We start from the raw sequence: 18,380 nt of genomic DNA, 5'->3' as shown, positions 1-18,380 counted from the left end.
TTTGTATTTCCAAATATTTTGAACTGTATGTGACCCCCAAACGAGAGACTGTAATATTTCTGCATTCTTGATTGATTGATGTATAATTTGGTACATTCAATTTGAATTTAAATAATGGAATTTTTACCTACATAAGCATATAAATGCTCATATTGATTCATAAATGTGTTTGGTATTTTGATCTTGATCATTGTATTCAGTCAGAATAAAGCATCCTTATGCAAAAATTAAATAAAAACATCTAAAATAAAATAGCTAATTGTCTTTTATCTCATTTTGTTGGCCTGATGTTTGGCATCACTCTTGAAGGCACTTGGGATACCACATGGTGTGAAGGATTAAACACTAGATACCCACATGCAAAACATGTAGACTATCTCTTCCAGCAATCTTCCTGGTTCCTCCTGTCTCGTTTTGAATGTATTTGATACATTCCATCTTGTTATTCCATATTTCATGTTGTTCCCTCTATATTGTTAGCCTATGACAGTCATACATGCTTGTTACATGAATCCATCTGATTCTTCCTTAGGGGTTGAAGACTTGTTTATCAAAGAGAATTCACCGGTTTGCATTAAGCTATACATTTTAAAAGAGAATCCAATTTTAGAATCACATGGTGTTAGAGAAGGAAAATGACACTTAAATAGATATGAACTAAAAGCTAAAAACTTATTTTCTAGCTATATGACTTAACAGATTTAATTTCTGTTCTCATATTGTATATGCAAAACTTATGAACTTTTTTGAAGATTTAGAATCTGAAATTTTATTTTGTGCTCTGATAATGGCTTCTATATTTCTCAATTAGAAATTCCAGTGTTATATTGAGATGTAGTTACCCAGGAAGCATATGAATCCTGGCTGAAATACTGTGTGTTGAGGGCTGGCTGGACTTTCCAAAAGGCATTGCTGTAAGACACTGGCCCCCCTTCATACCTGCTAAGTCCTGTTAAACCCTTTACAGAAAAAACCTGTTTGGCTGGAGTAGTTCCTGAGTGAAATTCAAAAAATTCAAGAGAAAGGTGTTTTTTTTTTTTACAATGTATTGCTTGTCTAAAGCTTTATCATTCTCTAGTACTACATAACTTCCCAACCATCACTGGCTGTAATTAGTCCTGGTAGTCAAAAGCATCACTGGGTATGGTTATGATGACCCTCAACCATCCTCTGAACCTGATTACTGAATTGTCACTCTGCTTATCTGGTTTGCTTACCACTGGGAGTGGCCTCTTGGACCCTTGAACAAAAATATTGTTCCAGGGCCGTAGAGAAAGCTGAGCGGTAAGGCATTTGCCTTGCCTGCAGAAGAACGGTGGTTCGAATCCTGGTATCCCATATGGTCCCCCGAGCCTGCCCGGGGCGATTTCTGAGCATAGAGCCAGGAGTAACTCCTGAGCGATGCCGGGTGTGACCCCCCCCCAAAAAAATATTGTTCCTAAGTGTCACCTCCAAATTTTCTTTAGCCTGGTCATCATAATATTAAAAACCTCTCTGGGTGATTCTAATTTGTAGACAAGTTCAAAAATCATTGGAGTACAGTAGCAAACCTAGCTAGTTATACACTCCAGTTTCATCTGAATGTGGCTTCATTCATATGCGGCAGAATACTACTGTGCCATTAAAAAGATGAAACTGTGCCCTTTGTAACAAAGTTAATGGACCCTGAGTGCATTATGCTAAGCAAAATATTTAAGAATGTGATAAAATTGCTTGATAGTTTCACATGCAATATGGTCAGTAAAATAAACAACTGGAAAGAAACACAAAAATAACAACTGGTCTCAAGGAGCAATACAGTGAGTTACCAGTGTGAAGGGGGAAGGATGGTAGGATAAATGATCAGGTGGCATCTTTTTGGTCCTGTAATGGCACTATACTTTTGGTGGTGGAGTGGTGACAATTTTAGCACAGAGATATATAAAGATAACTCCCTGAAATTCAATAATATTATAAACCAATTATGTCAATCATAAAAGAAGACTCAGGATTGCTCAGTAACCAAACACCTGCCTTAGAAGTGAGAGGCCATAAGTTCCATCTTTGGCATTCCTCTACATTCATTGAATAAGATCCCAGCCATTTGGTATCTTCAGTGCCACAAATAAGCATACAGTCGCCAGATTTGTGTGTGAGCACCGCAACTAATATGGTTAACTCCCAGTGAGGACAACAACCAACTTTTCCACTATTAAGTCACTGAAACCAAAATATCTGACTATCACAATGAAATGTGGGTTACCCTGTTCATCCTAGAAATAATGATAAGGGAATGTATGGAGAATATCTTTTTAAAAACTTTTTAGTAAAGATAAAATGTGAATGTCTAGATTTTCCCTCTGGTTCTAAGTCAGGAACACTTGGGTGGGATATAGAAATTCTGATTTTTAACAAACGTCAAAGTAAGCCTTATATAGGAGTTTACATACAAAAATTCTAAAGCATTGAACTTTTCCAATACTACTTATTGGGAGGAGGAGTTGCTCACCAAAGGTGCTTAGGGGATCAAGTAGTGTCAATGATCAATCTCAGGGTTCCAACTCCAAAGTATGTGCTCTAACCCTTTGAAGCTATTTATCAGACCCTAATGTTACTTCTTTATACAAGTATTTACAAAGAACCCTCTGTGCTGAGGAACTAGGTCAAATGGAATGGCGCATATTCTCAAGGTTGTAATCTTGAAATGAACTCCCTACATCAGCATTTCTAGGCATAACCTTGTCCTCTAAGCACTGTGGTTGTGATCACCTACACTGGGCCATAGAGTGCTGCATTCCTATCTCAAAGTCCTGTGAGACCTGAGTCACCTGGTATAGCTATTTCCAGATGTGGTTCTGTGCACTCTCTACAGCACCACAGGGAGGCCATTGGGAAAAAAAGCCCAGCACTAAATTGTAGACCACTCATACTGCAATAAATTGCCTTTAGGGTTAACAGATGGGTATAATGTATTATTTGGGGACTAATTTCACTAACTAGCTAATTTTAAAGCAATTTACATAATTTTGTAATATGATTCTCTCTGAAAACCATAAAAGAAAATATAAAAATATATGTACTGCTCTTCAACCTCCAGAGAAATAAAATTTTTTATGGAACTGGAGAGATAGTATAGCAGATAAGAAGCTTTCCTTGTATGTAGTTAACACAGCTTCAATACCTGTCACTCCATATAGTCCCCAAAGTCCTACCAGGCATAATTCATGAAGAAAAATCCAGGAATAGGCCCTGTGCACAACTAGGAGGTCCCACATAAAATATATAAAATAATATAGTTTACATATTTTACCTAAATAGACAGAAATGGAATCCATGGATATGTGCTATTGTGTTATTTCTGTTTGTAATTTGTTTTTTTATTTTAATTACTTTATTTAAGCACCATGATTACAATGTTGTTCATTGTTGGTTTTCAGTCATACAATGTGCATAATCCTTCACCAATGCACCATTCCCATCAACTATGAACCTCCCACCCTTATCCCCCACCCCCGTCTTTCTCTAGGGCAGGCAAACTGCTTCTCTCTCACTCTTACTTCCCCCTCTCTCTTTCCTTTTTGACTCTGTGGTTTGCACTATTATTAATGGAGGTGTGCCTTGATTGTAAGTTTCTCAACTTTCAGCTCCAAAGTTCTTGTCTAGAGTGATCATTTCCAATTATTATTGTCCTAGTAGACCCTTCTCTACTCTAGCACTGAGTACTGCTCTTTCTGGTGACCTTTCTAAACTGGGCTGGACCACCTGGTATTTGTCTCTATTATTGCTGGGTATTATCAGCATAAAATTTCTTGTTTATCTTATATCTCACAAAGGAGTGATATTATTCTATGCCTATCAGTTACCCACTAGCTCGTTTCACTGAGCATAATAGTCTGCATGCCCATCCATATATAAGCAAATTTTATTGCTTTATTTTTCCTAATGGCTGCATAATATTTCATTGTGTAGATTTACCACAGTTTATTTGGCCATTCATCTGTAGTCAGACACCTGGGTTGTTTCCAGATTCTGGCTATTGTCAATAGTGCTTCAATGAATATAGGAATGCAGAGGACATTTTTATATTGTATTTTTGTGTTCCTGGAGTATTTCCCTAGGATTGGTATTCCTGGATCATATGGAAGCTCAATTAAAAAAACTACATAACACTGCTTCAAGAAATAAAAAAGTACACAAGGAAGTGAAGACATAAACCCTGCTCAAGGATTTGGAGGATTAACATCATTATGTCAATACTCCCTAATGAATTGTTCAGATTTAATGCAATCCCTATAAAAGTTCCCATAAGATTTTTCAAGATCTTTACAACACTTCTGAAATTCATCTGGAGAAATAAACATCTATGAATATTCATAGAAATCGTTGGTAAAAATGGGAGGAGTAACTTTCCCCAACTTTAAACTGTTTTATAAAATGCAGTAGTCATTAAAACAGGATCGTATTGGGGCCATAGAGATAGCACAGCGGTAGGGCATTTGCCTTGCACGTAGCGGACCCAGGACAAAGAGTGGTTCAAATTCCAGAATCCCATATGGTTCCCCATGCCTGCCAGGAAGTAATTTTTGAGCTCAGGGCCAGGAGTACATCATGAGTGTTGCCTGGTGTGAGCCTAAAACCAAAAACTAAAAAGAAAACAAAAATAAAACCGGATTTTATTGGGATAAGGAAAAGCCCTTAGATCAATGGATAGATTTGGAAATCTGGAGATAGACCACAGGTTTACATATAAATAATGTTTCATAAAGGAGCAAGAAATACAAATGGAACAAGGAAATCCTCTTCAATATAGTGTTGCTAGAAAAAAAACTGGTAAACTACATGCACAAAAATTAATTCAGACCTCTGTTTAACACCATTCACAAAGGTCAAATCAAAATGGATTAAAGACCTTGATATCAGACTTGAAACCATAAGGTACATAGTGGAAAACATAGGCAGAACAATCAATGAGTGCCAGTCTCTGTGATGTAAGATGGTACCTCATCATGGTTTTGATTTGCATTTCCCTGATGATCAGTGATGTGGAGCATTTTTTCATGTGCCTTTTGCCACTTGTATTTCTTCTTTGAGAAATTGTTCATTTCTTCTCCCCATTTTTGATGTGGTTAGATTTTTTTCTTGTTAAGTTCTGTCAGTACCTTGTATATTTTCTATATTAGCCCCTTATCTGATGGGTATTGGGTGAATAGTTTCTTCCATTCTGTGGGTGATTTTGTATCCTAGCCACTATTTCCTTTGAGATGTAGAAGCTTCTCAGCTTAATAAGGTCCCATTGATTTATTTCTAATTCCACGTGTTTGGAGAGTGCTGTTTCCTCCTTGAAAATGCCTTTCGTCTCATATCATGGAGTGGTTTACCTACGTGTTGTTCTATATATCTTATGCTTTCAGGTCTGACATCAAGGTCTTCAATGCATTTGGATTTGACCTTTGTGGATGGTGTTTGATTGGGGTCTGAGTTTGCTTTTATGTGCAAGTGGCTGACCAATTATGCCAACACCAAATGTTGAAGAGGCTTTCCTTGCTCCATTTTGCATTTCTTGCCCCTTTATAAAAATTAATTGTATATTTGTGGCACATTCTCTGAATACTCAAGTCTATTTCACTGATCAGAGAGTCTGTCTTTACTACAGTACCAAGCTGCTTTAATGACTATAGCTTTGTAATACGATGTAAAGTTGGGGAAAGTGATGCCTCCCATATTCTTTTTCCCAAGGGTTGCTCTAGTTATTCATGATGATTATTGCTCCAAATGAATTTCAGGAGTGTTTAATCCACTTGTTTGAAGAATATCATGTCAACCCACAGAGACTGGCACGCATAACAAAGAACAAAAACAATAAGTGCTGAAGAGGATGTGGAGAGAAAGGAACTCTCATTCACTTCTGGTGGAAATGTTGTCTCGTCCAGCCTTTATGGAAAACAATATGGAGATTCCTCAAAAGACTGGAAATTGAGCTCCCATATGATCCAGCTATACCACTCCTAGGAATATACCCTAGGAACACAAAAACACAATACAAAAATGCCTTCCTCACATTATTTATAATAGGCAGACTCTGGAAACAATGAAGATGCCCTTCAATAGGTAAATGACTAAAGAAACTGTGGTACATATACACAATGGAATATTATGCAGCCACCAGGAGAGATATAGTCATGAAATTTTCCTATACGTGGATGTACATGTATTACATACACATATATTACTAAATGTACATATATTACATGGAATATATTATGTTGAGTGAAATAAGTCAGAGGGAGAGAGACAAAAAATAGATTCACTCATCTATGGGCTTTAAGAAAAACAAAAGACATTATTGTGATAATGCCCAGAGACAACAGAGATAAGGGCTAGAAGGACTGACTCTGGATGTGAAGCTCACCACATAGAGTGGTGAGTTTAGTTAGAGAGATGACTACACTATCATGACAATGTAATGATGAGAGAAGTAGAATGTATGTCTGGATTACAGCCAGGCGATGGGGAAGGAGGGAGATAAGGGGCATTGGTGATGGAAAGGTTGCACTGGTGAAGGGGAGTGTTCTTTTTATGACTGAAACCCAAATACAATCATATGTAATCATAGTGCTTAAATAAAAAATTAAAAACAAAACAAAAGAAAAGAACAATCCATGATTTTGCAGTTAAAGGCCTCTGAGGGAGAAACACCACTGTCCAAGCAATTGGAAGCAAAGATAAACAAATGGTACTACATTAAACTCAGAAGCCTCTGTAACTTTAAAGGAAATAATGCCTAGGATACATAAGCCACATACAGAATAGGAAAAACTATTAACCCAATACCCATCAAATAAGGGACTAATATTGAAAATACACAAAGCACTAATTGAACTTTACAAGAAAAACACATATAACCCCACCCAAAATGGGGAGAAGAAATGAACACACATTTTCTCAAAGAAGAAATACAGATGGCCAAAAGGCACATGAAAAAATGTTTCTCATTACTAATTATCAGAGAGTTGCAAATCAAAACAACAATGAGATACCATCTCACACCATGGAAATTAGCACATATCACAAAAGGTAAGAACAACCAGTGCTGGCATGGGTGAGGTAAAGGGATTCTCATTCATTGCTGGTGGGAATACAGACTGGCCCAGTCTTTTTGGAAACAATAAGGACTTTTCTCAAAAAATTAGAAATTGAGCTTCTGTTCCTAATTTCCTGAGAAATCCCCAATTTGCTTTCCTTAATGTGTGTACCACTTCTCAGAACAGAGTACAAGGGATCCCTTTTCTAGAAATATTTGGAGAAAAGGAAAAAAGCCATGTTTTTTTGTCTTAAACAAGTTATATCTTACTCAGGACCTCACATCTCCCATGAACGTACTCAACTATTTCAGTCATATTCCCTGCCTTATCTCTTATCTTTATAAAAATAGGCAGCATAACTGGTTTGACTTGATTTCTCATTGTGATTTTGCTTTTCAATTCACTAAAATTGACAGTGAAATTTAAACGTGTCTGAGGGCCATTTTCTTTATGTTTGGTTGGTTTGCTTTATTTGTTTTGGGGTTACACCCAGTGGTAATCATGGCTTATTTCTGGCTCTACAATAAGGGAGCACTCCTGGTTGGGCTCAGGGAAGCATATAGGGCTGCGCTTGACTCCAGTTAACAGCCTGTACAGCAAGTGTCCTACTCATTTTAATTCAGCCCCATTCAGTGGGCCATTTGTATGTCTTTCTTGGTCAGATATAAATTTCTAATATATGTCCACTTTTTGTTTGGTTTGGTTTTGGGGCCACACCTGGCGACATTCAGGGATTACTCCTGTTCAGAAATTTTGCATTCAGAATTTGCTCCTGACTTTCTGCTTCTCTGATAGCCTGAGGTTTGTTTGTCTAGTTTGCTGACTCCTCATCTGATCAGATTTTTGATATTTCTGTCTTGTTTGTTCATCTACTTGTTGACCATTACTTGACACACATTGTGATCTCCCTATCCCAAGAACTTGCCCAGACCAATTGACCCCACCGCAATAACGTCCAAGTGTTGCTCCAGCCCAGTGTACTCTTTTTTTCTTCTTTATTTGAACATATTAATTACATAAATGATTGTGATTAGATTTCAGTCATGTAAAGAACACCCCCTTCACCAGTAAAACATTCCCACCACCAATGTCCCAAATCTCCCTCCTCCCCACCCTACCCCCACCTGTACTCCAGATAGGCTTTCCAGTTCCCTTATTCATTCACTTGATTATGGTAGTTCTCTGTGTAGTTATGTCTATAGCTGTACTCACCACTCTTTGTGGTGAGCTTCATGGAGTGAGCTGGTGTTACAGCCCTCCTCTCATTGTCTCTGAGGATTGTTACAAAAATGACTTATTTTTCTTAAAACCCATAGATGAGTGAGACTATTCTGCATCTCTCTCTCCCTCTGACTTATTTCACTCAGCATGATAGATTCCATGTACATCCATGTATAGGAAAATTTCATGACTTCATCTCTCCTGACGGCTGCATAATATTCCATTGTGTATATGTACCATAGTTTCTTTAGCCATTCGTTTGTTGAAGGGCATCTTGGTTGTTCCCAGAGCCTGGCTATTGTAAATAGTGCTGCAATAAATATAGGTGTGAGGAAGGGGTTTTTGTATTGTATTCTTGTGTTCTTAGGGTCTATCCCCAGGAGTGGAATAGCTGGGTCGAATGGGAGCTCAATTTCCAGATTTTGAAGGAATCTCCATATCGCTTTCCATAGAGACTGTACTAGACTGCATTCCCATCAGCAGTGGATAAGAGTAACTTTCTCTCCACATCCCCACCAGCACTGATTGTTCTCATTCTTTGTGATGTGCGCCAATCTCCGTGGTGTGAGGTGGTATCTCATCATTGTTTTGATTTGCATCTCCCTGATGATTAGTGATGAGGAGCATTTTGTCATGTGCCCTTGGCCATTCGTATTTCTTTTCTATCAAAGTGTCTGTTCATTTCTTCTCCCCATTTTTTTATGTTTTAGATGTTTTATTTTTAAGATGTTTTTTCTTGTAAAGTTATGTCAGTGCCCTGTATATTTTGAATATTAGCCCCTTATCTGAAGGATGTTGGGTGAATAGTTTCTCCCACTCGGTGGGTGACTCTTGTATCCTGGGCACTATTTCTTTTGAAGTGCAGAAGCTTCTCAGTTTAATGTATTCCCATTTGTTAATTTCTGCTTCCACTTGTTTGGAAAGTGCAGTTTCCTCCTTGAAGATGCCTTTAGTCTCAATATCATGGAGTGTTTTACCGATGTGTTGTTCTATATACCTAATGGTATCAGGTCTGATATCAAGGTCTTTAATCCATTTGGATTTTACCTTCGTACATGATGTTAACTGGGGGTCTATGTTCGCTTTTTTGTAAGTGGCTAACCAGTTCTGCCAGCACCACTTGTTGAAGAGATTTTCACTGCTCCACTTAGGATTTCTTGCTCCTTTGTTAAAAATTAGGTAATTGTATGTCTGGGGAACGTTCTCTGAGAACTCAAGCCTATTGCACTGATCTGAGGGTCGGTCTTTATTCCAATACCATGCTGTTTTGATAACTATTGCTTTATAGTACAGTTTAAAGTTGGGGAAAGTAATGCCTCCCATTTTTCTTTTCCCTAGGAGTACTTGAGCTATTTGAGGGTATTTATTGTTCCAGATGAACTTCATAAGTGATTGATCCACTTCTTTGAAGAATGTCATGAGTATTTTTAAGGGGATCACATTAAATGTGTATAATGCTTTGGGGAGTATTGCCATTTTAATGATGTTAATCCTGTCAATCTATGAGCAGGGTATGTGTTTCCATTTCCGTGTGTCCTCTCTTATTTCTTGGAGAAGGGCTTTATAGTTTAGTTTTTATAGGTCCTTCACGTCTTTGGTCAAATTGACTCCAAGATATTTGAGTTTGTGTGGCACTATTGTGAATGGGATTGCCTTCCTGACTTCCATCTCTTCCCTATCATTATGGGTGTATAAAAAGGCCATTGATTTCTGTAGGTTGATTTTGTAGCCTGCCACCTTGCTATATGAATCTATTGTTTCTAGAAGTTTTTTGGTAGAGTCTTTAGGGTTTTTTATGTAGAGTATCATGTCGTCTGCAAACAATGAGAGCTTGACTTCTTCCTTTCCTATCTGGATTCCCTTGATATCTTTTTCTTGCCTGATCGCTATAGCAGTGCTATGTTGAATAGGAGGGATGAGAGAGGACAGTCTTGTCTTGTGCCAGAATTTAGAGGGAAGCCTTTTAGTTTTTCTCCATTGAGGATAATATTTGCCATTGGCTTGTGGTAGATGGCTTCAACTAGATTGAGAAGGTTCCTTCCATTCCCATCTTGCTGAGAGTTTTGATCAAGAATGGGTGTTGGACCTTATCAAATGCTTTCTCTGCATCTATTGATATGATCATGTGATTTTTATTTTTCTTGTTGTTGATGTTGTGTATGATGTTGATAGATTTACGGATGTTAAACATCCTTGCATTCCTGGGATGAAACGTACTTGGTCATAATGTATGATCTTCTTGATGATGCATTGGATCCTATTTGCCAGGATTTTGTTGAAGATCTTTGCATCAGCATTCATCAGGGATATTGGTCTGTAATTTTCTTTTTGGGCAGCGTCTCTGTCTGGTTTTGGTATCAAGGTGATGTTGGCTTCATAAAAGCTGTTTGGGAGTGTTCCCATTTTTTCAATTTCATGGAAAAGCTTGGCTAGGATTGGTAGTAGCTCCTCTTGAAAGATTTGAAAAAATTCATTAGGAAAAACCATCTGGGCCTGGGCTTTTATTTTTGGGCAGATGTTTGATTACAGTTTCAATTTCCTCAGTAGTGATGGGGGTGTTTAGATATGCTACATCCTCCTTAATTTAATGTGGAAGGTTTTAAGTGTCCAAGAATTTTTCCATTTCCAGTGTACTCTTTTTTTTTTTTTTTTTGGTTTTTGGGCCACACCCTGTGAGGCTCAGGGGTTACTCCTGGCTATGCGCTCAGAAGTTGCTCCTGGCTTCTTGGGGGACCATATGGGACGCCGGGGGGATCGAACCGCGGTCCGTCCTAGGTTAGCGCAGGCAAGGCAGGCACCTTACCTCCAGCGCCACCGCCCGGCCCCAATTTCCAGTGTACTCTTGATACACCTTAAAAACATAGCTGTGAGGAATGATGCAATCATGGAATTTGAAGCAACATGGGTGAAACTGGAAGATACTATTCTAAATTAAGTAAGCCAGAAGGATAAATACAGAATGATACCATTTATATGTGACATTTACAATAACTTTGTGAAGAAATGCAATGGTCTAAATGATAGTTGTCTCGAACACCTTTCGCTCCAGAGTATAGCAGGGAGAAGGAAAGAAACTTAGTGGAATAGGAGAAACACAAATACGAAAGGATGGGTGTCAGGGGCCATGCGATGTCAGGTGCATTTGGTAGTGTTAAAAAAGGGCATTATCAAATATTCAAGCCAAAAACAACAACAATAAATTTAAGAGACCCAAACTATGATATTCTAAACTGAAAACGGGCCTGTTATACTGGCAGCCTGGGGGCCAAGCAGTATGATATGGGATGCAGTTAGGGAACATTGGTGGAGGGAAGTGGACACTGGTGGTTAATTATGGCCCTGATCCATTGTGTGTCGTGTCTGAAACCCAAATATTAAGAAGTTTGTAAAACACAAGGGTTTCAATAACATTAAAATTAAGAAAGTGTATTGGAATAAATATATAAATAAAATGTGTGTACTCACTTGAAAACAAGCTTACAGTAAAGAAAACTATGAAGTAAATATGTTAATACAATTGAAAAAGTAAAATGTTAAATGTTAAAAACTCAAATAGTCTTTTGTTAGAATTTAATGCTGGTAGGGGAATGAATAGAATGCACTGACACATAGGTATTTCTTAACAAATATTTGAGTACCAATACATGCAAGCTATTATACTTGAATGGAAAGGATCTCTAGTCACTAAAATTACTTTTCAGTAATAAACAAGATGGCATAAAATGTTCCTTGGGGAACATGTTAAGAAAAGTTCCATAAAGAAATAAAGGACAAAAAGGATGTAAATCAAGACTACTAATGCCCTAGCCAATTAAAATTATGGATCTCAAATGATTCCCATTTGAAATAGTTATAGTATTTCAGTCCAGTTGGGAAACCAGTTTGGTGTTTTAGATATTCTGAGAGAGGTGACTTTCAGCCTTGTCACGTGGGATTCCCAAGAGTCCAGTTCCTCATTCCAAATCACTCCATGTTTATGAAAGTGCATTATCTGGAACAGTAAAAAGGGAAAAAAAAACGTCTGTGCAGGAAGTCATCCAATCCTAATAAGCTGACCTATAGAATAAAGTTAATGAGGTTGTTTTGCTAATGTAATCTTGGTTGAGAGATATGCATGTGTACAGTTGGAGAAAGGGTTAGTAAAAGGGAGGGAACGTAGATAATTAAAGTGAAACAAAGCTGGTGTATTCAAAGCTTACGTTGCTAGCGGTGAGATCAGTTACCTCCTTGCAACTGAAATTTCAAACTTCTGCTCCACTGGTACCTGAGAGGACAAATGCTGACTGAGAGCTAGAAATATCAGCAGACATCTTAAATTTTAAGTTCAAGTGAAAAAGCAATGAACCAGAAGAATAAGTCCAGTTGTTTTCGGCTTCTTGTGATTTTTACCTTTTTATTGAAAATCACAGCACCTTTTTCAATTAATGCCTATGTTACGGTGACTTATTATGATCAAGAAAAAAACTTCACTACAATAGAGACCTGTGAATGTGGTGTTTATGGATTAGCCTCACCAATAACTAATGCTATGGGAGTGGTGGGCATCCCTAAGAATGATAACTACCAAGCCTGTAACCCCGATACTGAGTTTACTGAAACTGAGAAGCCCTGGATTGCGCTGATAGAAAGAGGAAATTGTACGTTTTCGGAAAAAATTCTTACCGCAGGCAGAAAAAACGCTGATGCTGTTGTGATTTACAATGCTCCAGAAATTGGCAACCAGACATTGCAGATGGCAAATTTTGGTAAGTAGTAATTACTTCCTCCAAAGTGCTAATTAATGACTATCTTATTCTCATCAAAAACTATTCTCAGACCTGTAAATCAGGTTGTAAAATTGTTTTTAAATTTTCTTGCTGAGTGGGAATTGATTTCGTATTACTTACCATTTATCATTTGTTTTAAGAAAATAATATTTAAGAAGTGGTCTTGTTTGTCTACAGACTTCCTTAGCTGATTAGCATTATTTGGTGTGCATTACATACTTATTTAATACTTGTACATTTACCTCTAAATATTAAAGACTCAGAGATATTATAATTTCATTGTTAATTTGTAGATTTCAATTTCATTTATTTTCTCACTTAAAGGGGATATTATACATCTATAATATGTGGTAGCTGCTATAGTGATTATTAAGATTTAATTACTACATATTGTAAGCATGAAAATGTTTGTAGAAATTATCAATTGACTCTGATATATATGTATTAAAACTAATACATGAAAACTATTCTGTAAAAAATATTTTGAAAAATATAAATAGCATAATTAGAGCAACACTGTAATTCCTAACAACAATAAAGATTTCCCTTAGGAAAATTTAGTTTTCATTTCAGTAAATATTAATTCCAATTTTCACTTCTCAGAATTACTGTTTTTTATTTGTAAAGAATTCCACTTTTTAGTTAATAAACTTCTGCATGTTTGCCTGTTTTGTGTGCTGAGGATGTAACCCAGGGACCCAAACATGCAAAGCATGTGCTATATGGCTTTACCACTGACCCCACAAGTAAATTGTTAAACCAGTACAGAAGTCTACTTCTTACACAGGTTTTTTTTATATACTATGGGCTGTCATCAGTACAATTTTGGATCCCATACTTGTCCAAAGGGGAAGAATATTCTCAAGCAAGGTGTGAAGCGATAGAAAACAGTATCACTATAACTGGTGTTACAACTACCAAATTTAACCTCAGAAAATTTTAATAAAATTAAATGAAATGTATTTCAGAATTGTCAAAAGGAGGAAAACAATTTTGTGTTAATTCTAGTTGAATAATTAGAATATTCCAGGCTGTAAACAGGTTATACAAAAATTTATTACTAATGTTCGTGAAATAAGTTTTTGTTTTCTCTGAGTATAAAAAAACAGGTGGGTGGCCTATTACCACTACAAAATTATTATACACAACTCTACTTGCACCTCCTGTACCATCTCTTGGATTTTAGGAAAATGTGGAAATATATACATTTTTCTTTTAAAATTTATTTGTAAGCACTTCCTGCGTATCTCTATGTTTTTACAATCGATTTTCATTCTTGTAGAGATAAACAAAGCATATTTATGATGAAAGTTAAAAATAAAACTGTTCTAAGGAATCTACTTCTTTGAATATGTCAATTTGGGCTTTTCCAGCCCTCCAGAATTTTATACGAAAATCACCTTTGGTTATTTACTTATCTGCTTTTTTAAAATATGGCAGTTTGCAATAAAGAGCAGTCTTCTTTTCAAAATTTGCTTTACAGTGTACGGTAGGGGCCAACACCTGATAGAATGTACTATCCAGTCACTGAATTAAAGATCTAACAAAGTTCATTTACATTAAATGTAGCATAGGATACAAACACTATTTTAACACATGGCTCTAAACAGTTTTAGAAACAAAGTATTTAATTGATTGATTGTACTTCCAAATAATAAAAAACACATGATTAAATCTATTATTTATTTCTGATCTAAGTATACTTGGATATTTTTGTTTTGTTTAGGAGGCTACACCCATTATGCTCAGGGCTTATTCCTGACTTTGTGTGCAGGGATCACTACAGCTGGGTTGGGGGACAGATGATGTACTGGGAATTGTACCCAGGTCAGCAGTATGCAAGGCAAATGCCTTATCGGCTTTACTATCTCTCCAGTCCAAATTTTTATTTTTGAAAGCCACCATTCCTTCCATACAGCATTGTTGTAATATCTGGGGGTGAAATATTCATTTGGACTATACCGCAAAGATCACACATTTGTGAACATTGCTGGGGATAGCTTTACTACTAAGTCGCATACACAGGCCCCACATTATATACTTTTTAAAAGAAGTATATGCTAAAAAAAATTCTCAAAATTTTAAGTTTCAAAAGACAGATACCAAATTGCAACAAGAAAAGAGAAAAATTGTAAAGGTTACTAGAAAAAAAGTCAAAGTAAAAAGTGAAGAAGAAAAAGACAAAATCACTCCAACCAATTGACAGTCTATGAGAGAGTCACACAACATATTCATAAATTTAAAAGAAAACTTCCAACAATTGTTAGATTGGGAAAAGCTTCTGAGATGACACCTGCTTCTTGCTATAAATCTCTTCTCTCCCATTCAGATGTTGTAAGGTTATGAATTTGGTGAGCCAGGGAGGCTAGGTGTAACTACTGACTGTTTCTTAAGTCAGCATAATGTATGTATAACCTTAGAAAGCTCTTTCAACTCAAGGAGTGTTTTATCTTGGTGAGAATATCTGACTTTGCTTCCTTTTTATGGTTCCTTTCATTAAATGACTGATGGGATCGAGAAAATAAAATCTGTGATTAATACAGTTTTTATATAAAAGTTTCTGACTTCTTGGGGGAAATGATTAAGTAACTGTCTCTTCCATTTCTTATCTAACATATGATAATGGTATTTTAGATTTAAAACACGTGTGGAAAAAAATCTATTGATTTAGGTCCTTTCAGGTTACAGCACCATTGCTGGTTGACTGTCCCCTGATGCCAGTCAGATCTGAGTCTGGGAGGGGACAGGGAAAATTCTGTCCTAATCACCCACCAAACACGAATGGGGCTGTATTTTGGGCATTTCCTTAGTATTCTTCCGGGTTCCAGTGCCATTGCTAATTGTCTACACCCTGGGACAGTCAGGTCTGTGTTTGTACAAAGTCATTTCAACTTTTATCATAGAGTTCCTGGCAGATTGGATCTAGTACTTCTTCCTTTTAGAAAATATACAGCTCAAAACACAACTGAATGAAACAATGAACTAGTATGCAATATTTTTATAATACTTATATAACCTTGCTAGTTTAGAAAAAATAACCTCAAAAGAAGATATACCTTGAGCCACTTTTCATACAAACAATTCAACAGATCACTTTCTTAAACACTCTGATACTCTATCCATCCAAACCAACAACTGTAAAGATCAAACTAAATGTAAAAAGGAACTCGAAATATTTGTGCTAACGAAACCTACCCTAAATGAACTACTCAAAGAGCAATTACACGAACCTAATCTTAACTGTAACAACAACAACAACCCTACACAATATAATGGCACAACAGCCCTATCTGTCAATAGTCTCCTTAAATGTCAATGAACTAAACTCTCCCATCAAAATAGTGGGTTATTCAATCCCGGGTTTCAGCACCAAAAAAAAAAAAATAGTGGGTTTGATCAGGAAACAAAATCCAGACATCTGCTGCCTTCAGGAAACATACCTAAAATTAAGGATAGACATAGGCATAGAGTAAAAGGATAAGAAACAATTATACAAGCCACTTGAAAATGAAAATAAAGCTGGGACAGCCATACTTATATCAGACCAAACTTCATTCAACCTCAGGAAAGTACTTAGAGACAAAGATGGACATTACTTATTGATCAGGGAAACAATACATCAAGAAGTACTAACTGTGATCAACATCTATGCACCAAATGTAGACCCAGCAAAATATGTATGGCTTTTGCTCACAAACATAAAGAAACATATAGATATAAATGTGTTATTATTGGGAGATTTCAACACCCCAATATTTCACTAGACAGATCTACTAGGCTGAATACTAGCAAAGACATAAGAGCCCTAAATGAGAAACTAGAAGAAATAGGACTAATGAATGTATACAGAATGTTTTATCCTCAAAAAGCAGAATACACATTCTTATCAAGTGCACATGAACTTTCTCCAGGATAGGCCACATTTTAGGATACAAGTCTAACCCACATAAAGACACAAATATAAAAATTATACCAACCAACCTATCAGAGCACAATACCACAGATATAAAGATTGACTGTAAAAAGAAGTGGGTAAAAATCTAACACCTGGAGACTAAACAACAAACTTGATCAAAGAGTAAATAAAAGAAATAAAGAGATTTCTTGAAATTAATGATAATAAAGAAATAAATTGCCAAAATCTATGTGACACGGCAAAAGCAATAATTAGGAGGAAATCATAGAAATACAGGCTTACATTAAGAAAGAAGAAAAAGACAAAATCAACAACTTAGAGGTTAAATATCTGGAAAACCAACAAAGACTGGTACACATCACAAAGAACAAGAACAATCAGTGCTGTCAGGGCTGTGGAGAGAAAGGAACTCTTATTCACTGCTGGTGGGAATTCCATCTAGTCCAGTCCTTATGGAAAACAATATGGAGATTCCTCATAAAAACTGAAAATTGAGCTTCCATATGATCCAGCTATACCACTCCTAGGGATATACCCTAGGAACACAAAAATACAATTCAAAAATTCCTTCCTCACACCTATATTCATTGCAACACTATTTACCATAGCAAGACTCTGGAAACAACCAAGATGCCGTTCAACAGATGAATGACTAAAATAACCATAGTGCATATACACTATGGAGTATTATGCAGACATCAGGAGAGATGAAGTCATGAAATTTTCCTATACATAGATGTACATGGAATCTACTATGCTGAGTGAAATAAGGCAGAGGGAGAGAGATAGACACAGAATAGTTGCACTCAACTATGGGTTTTAAGAAAAATTAAGGATATTATTGTAATAATGCCCAGAGACAATAGAGATGAGAGCTGGAAGAACTGGATCACAATATGAAGCTCACCACAAAGAGTGGTGAGTGTAGTTAGAAAAACAGCTACACTAATGCCTGTCTCGAATACAGGCAGGTGTTGGGAAGGAGGGGGGGCATTGGTGGTGGGATGTTGCACTGGTGAAGGGGTGTTCTGTTTATGACTGAAATCCAACTACAATAATGCTTGTAATTATGGTGCTAAAATAAAGATTTTATAAACTATATATAATGGTATTTTTCTCTGAGATAGTTTGATCTAAGAAAAAAAAAGAATATCCAGTGACAAACCTTCAAGCATATGGCCAACTAATCTTTGACAAAGAAGCCAAGAATATGAAATGGAACAAAAACAGTCTCTTCACCAAATGGTGTTGGAACAATTGAATAACCACCTGTAAAAAAGTAAAGATTGATTCATATCTTATACCTTACACAAAGGTTAATTCAAAGTGGATTAAAGATCTTGAGATTAGACTGAATCCATAAAGTTAATTGAAGAAAACATAGGCAGACTTCTCCAAGACTTGGACCTCAATTAA

At 36.5% G+C, this 18,380-nt stretch overlaps 2 protein-coding genes across 2 annotated transcripts in view; one reads left to right on the top strand and one right to left on the bottom strand.

Annotated features, from left to right (window-relative positions):
* The window catches only part of VAMP7 (vesicle associated membrane protein 7), a 1,102,798-nt gene that overhangs the window by 285,949 nt on the left and 798,469 nt on the right, over positions 1–18,380 (bottom strand). The gene's annotated exons all lie outside the window — the stretch shown is intronic.
* RNF128 (ring finger protein 128) overlaps positions 12,622–18,380 on the top strand; it is a 197,720-nt gene continuing 191,961 nt past the window's right edge. The window contains exon 1 of the mRNA XM_049766677.1: positions 12,622–13,027. Within this exon, the coding sequence (XP_049622634.1) occupies positions 12,622–13,027 (406 nt within the window). The remainder of the gene's footprint in view (positions 13,028–18,380) is intronic.

Source organism: Suncus etruscus, chromosome X (genome assembly GCF_024139225.1).
Source record: "Suncus etruscus isolate mSunEtr1 chromosome X, mSunEtr1.pri.cur, whole genome shotgun sequence".
Lineage (NCBI taxonomy): Eukaryota > Metazoa > Chordata > Mammalia > Eulipotyphla > Soricidae > Suncus > Suncus etruscus.
The sequence above is the reverse complement of the archived record's forward strand: the minus strand, read 5'-3'. Positions and strand labels throughout refer to the sequence as shown.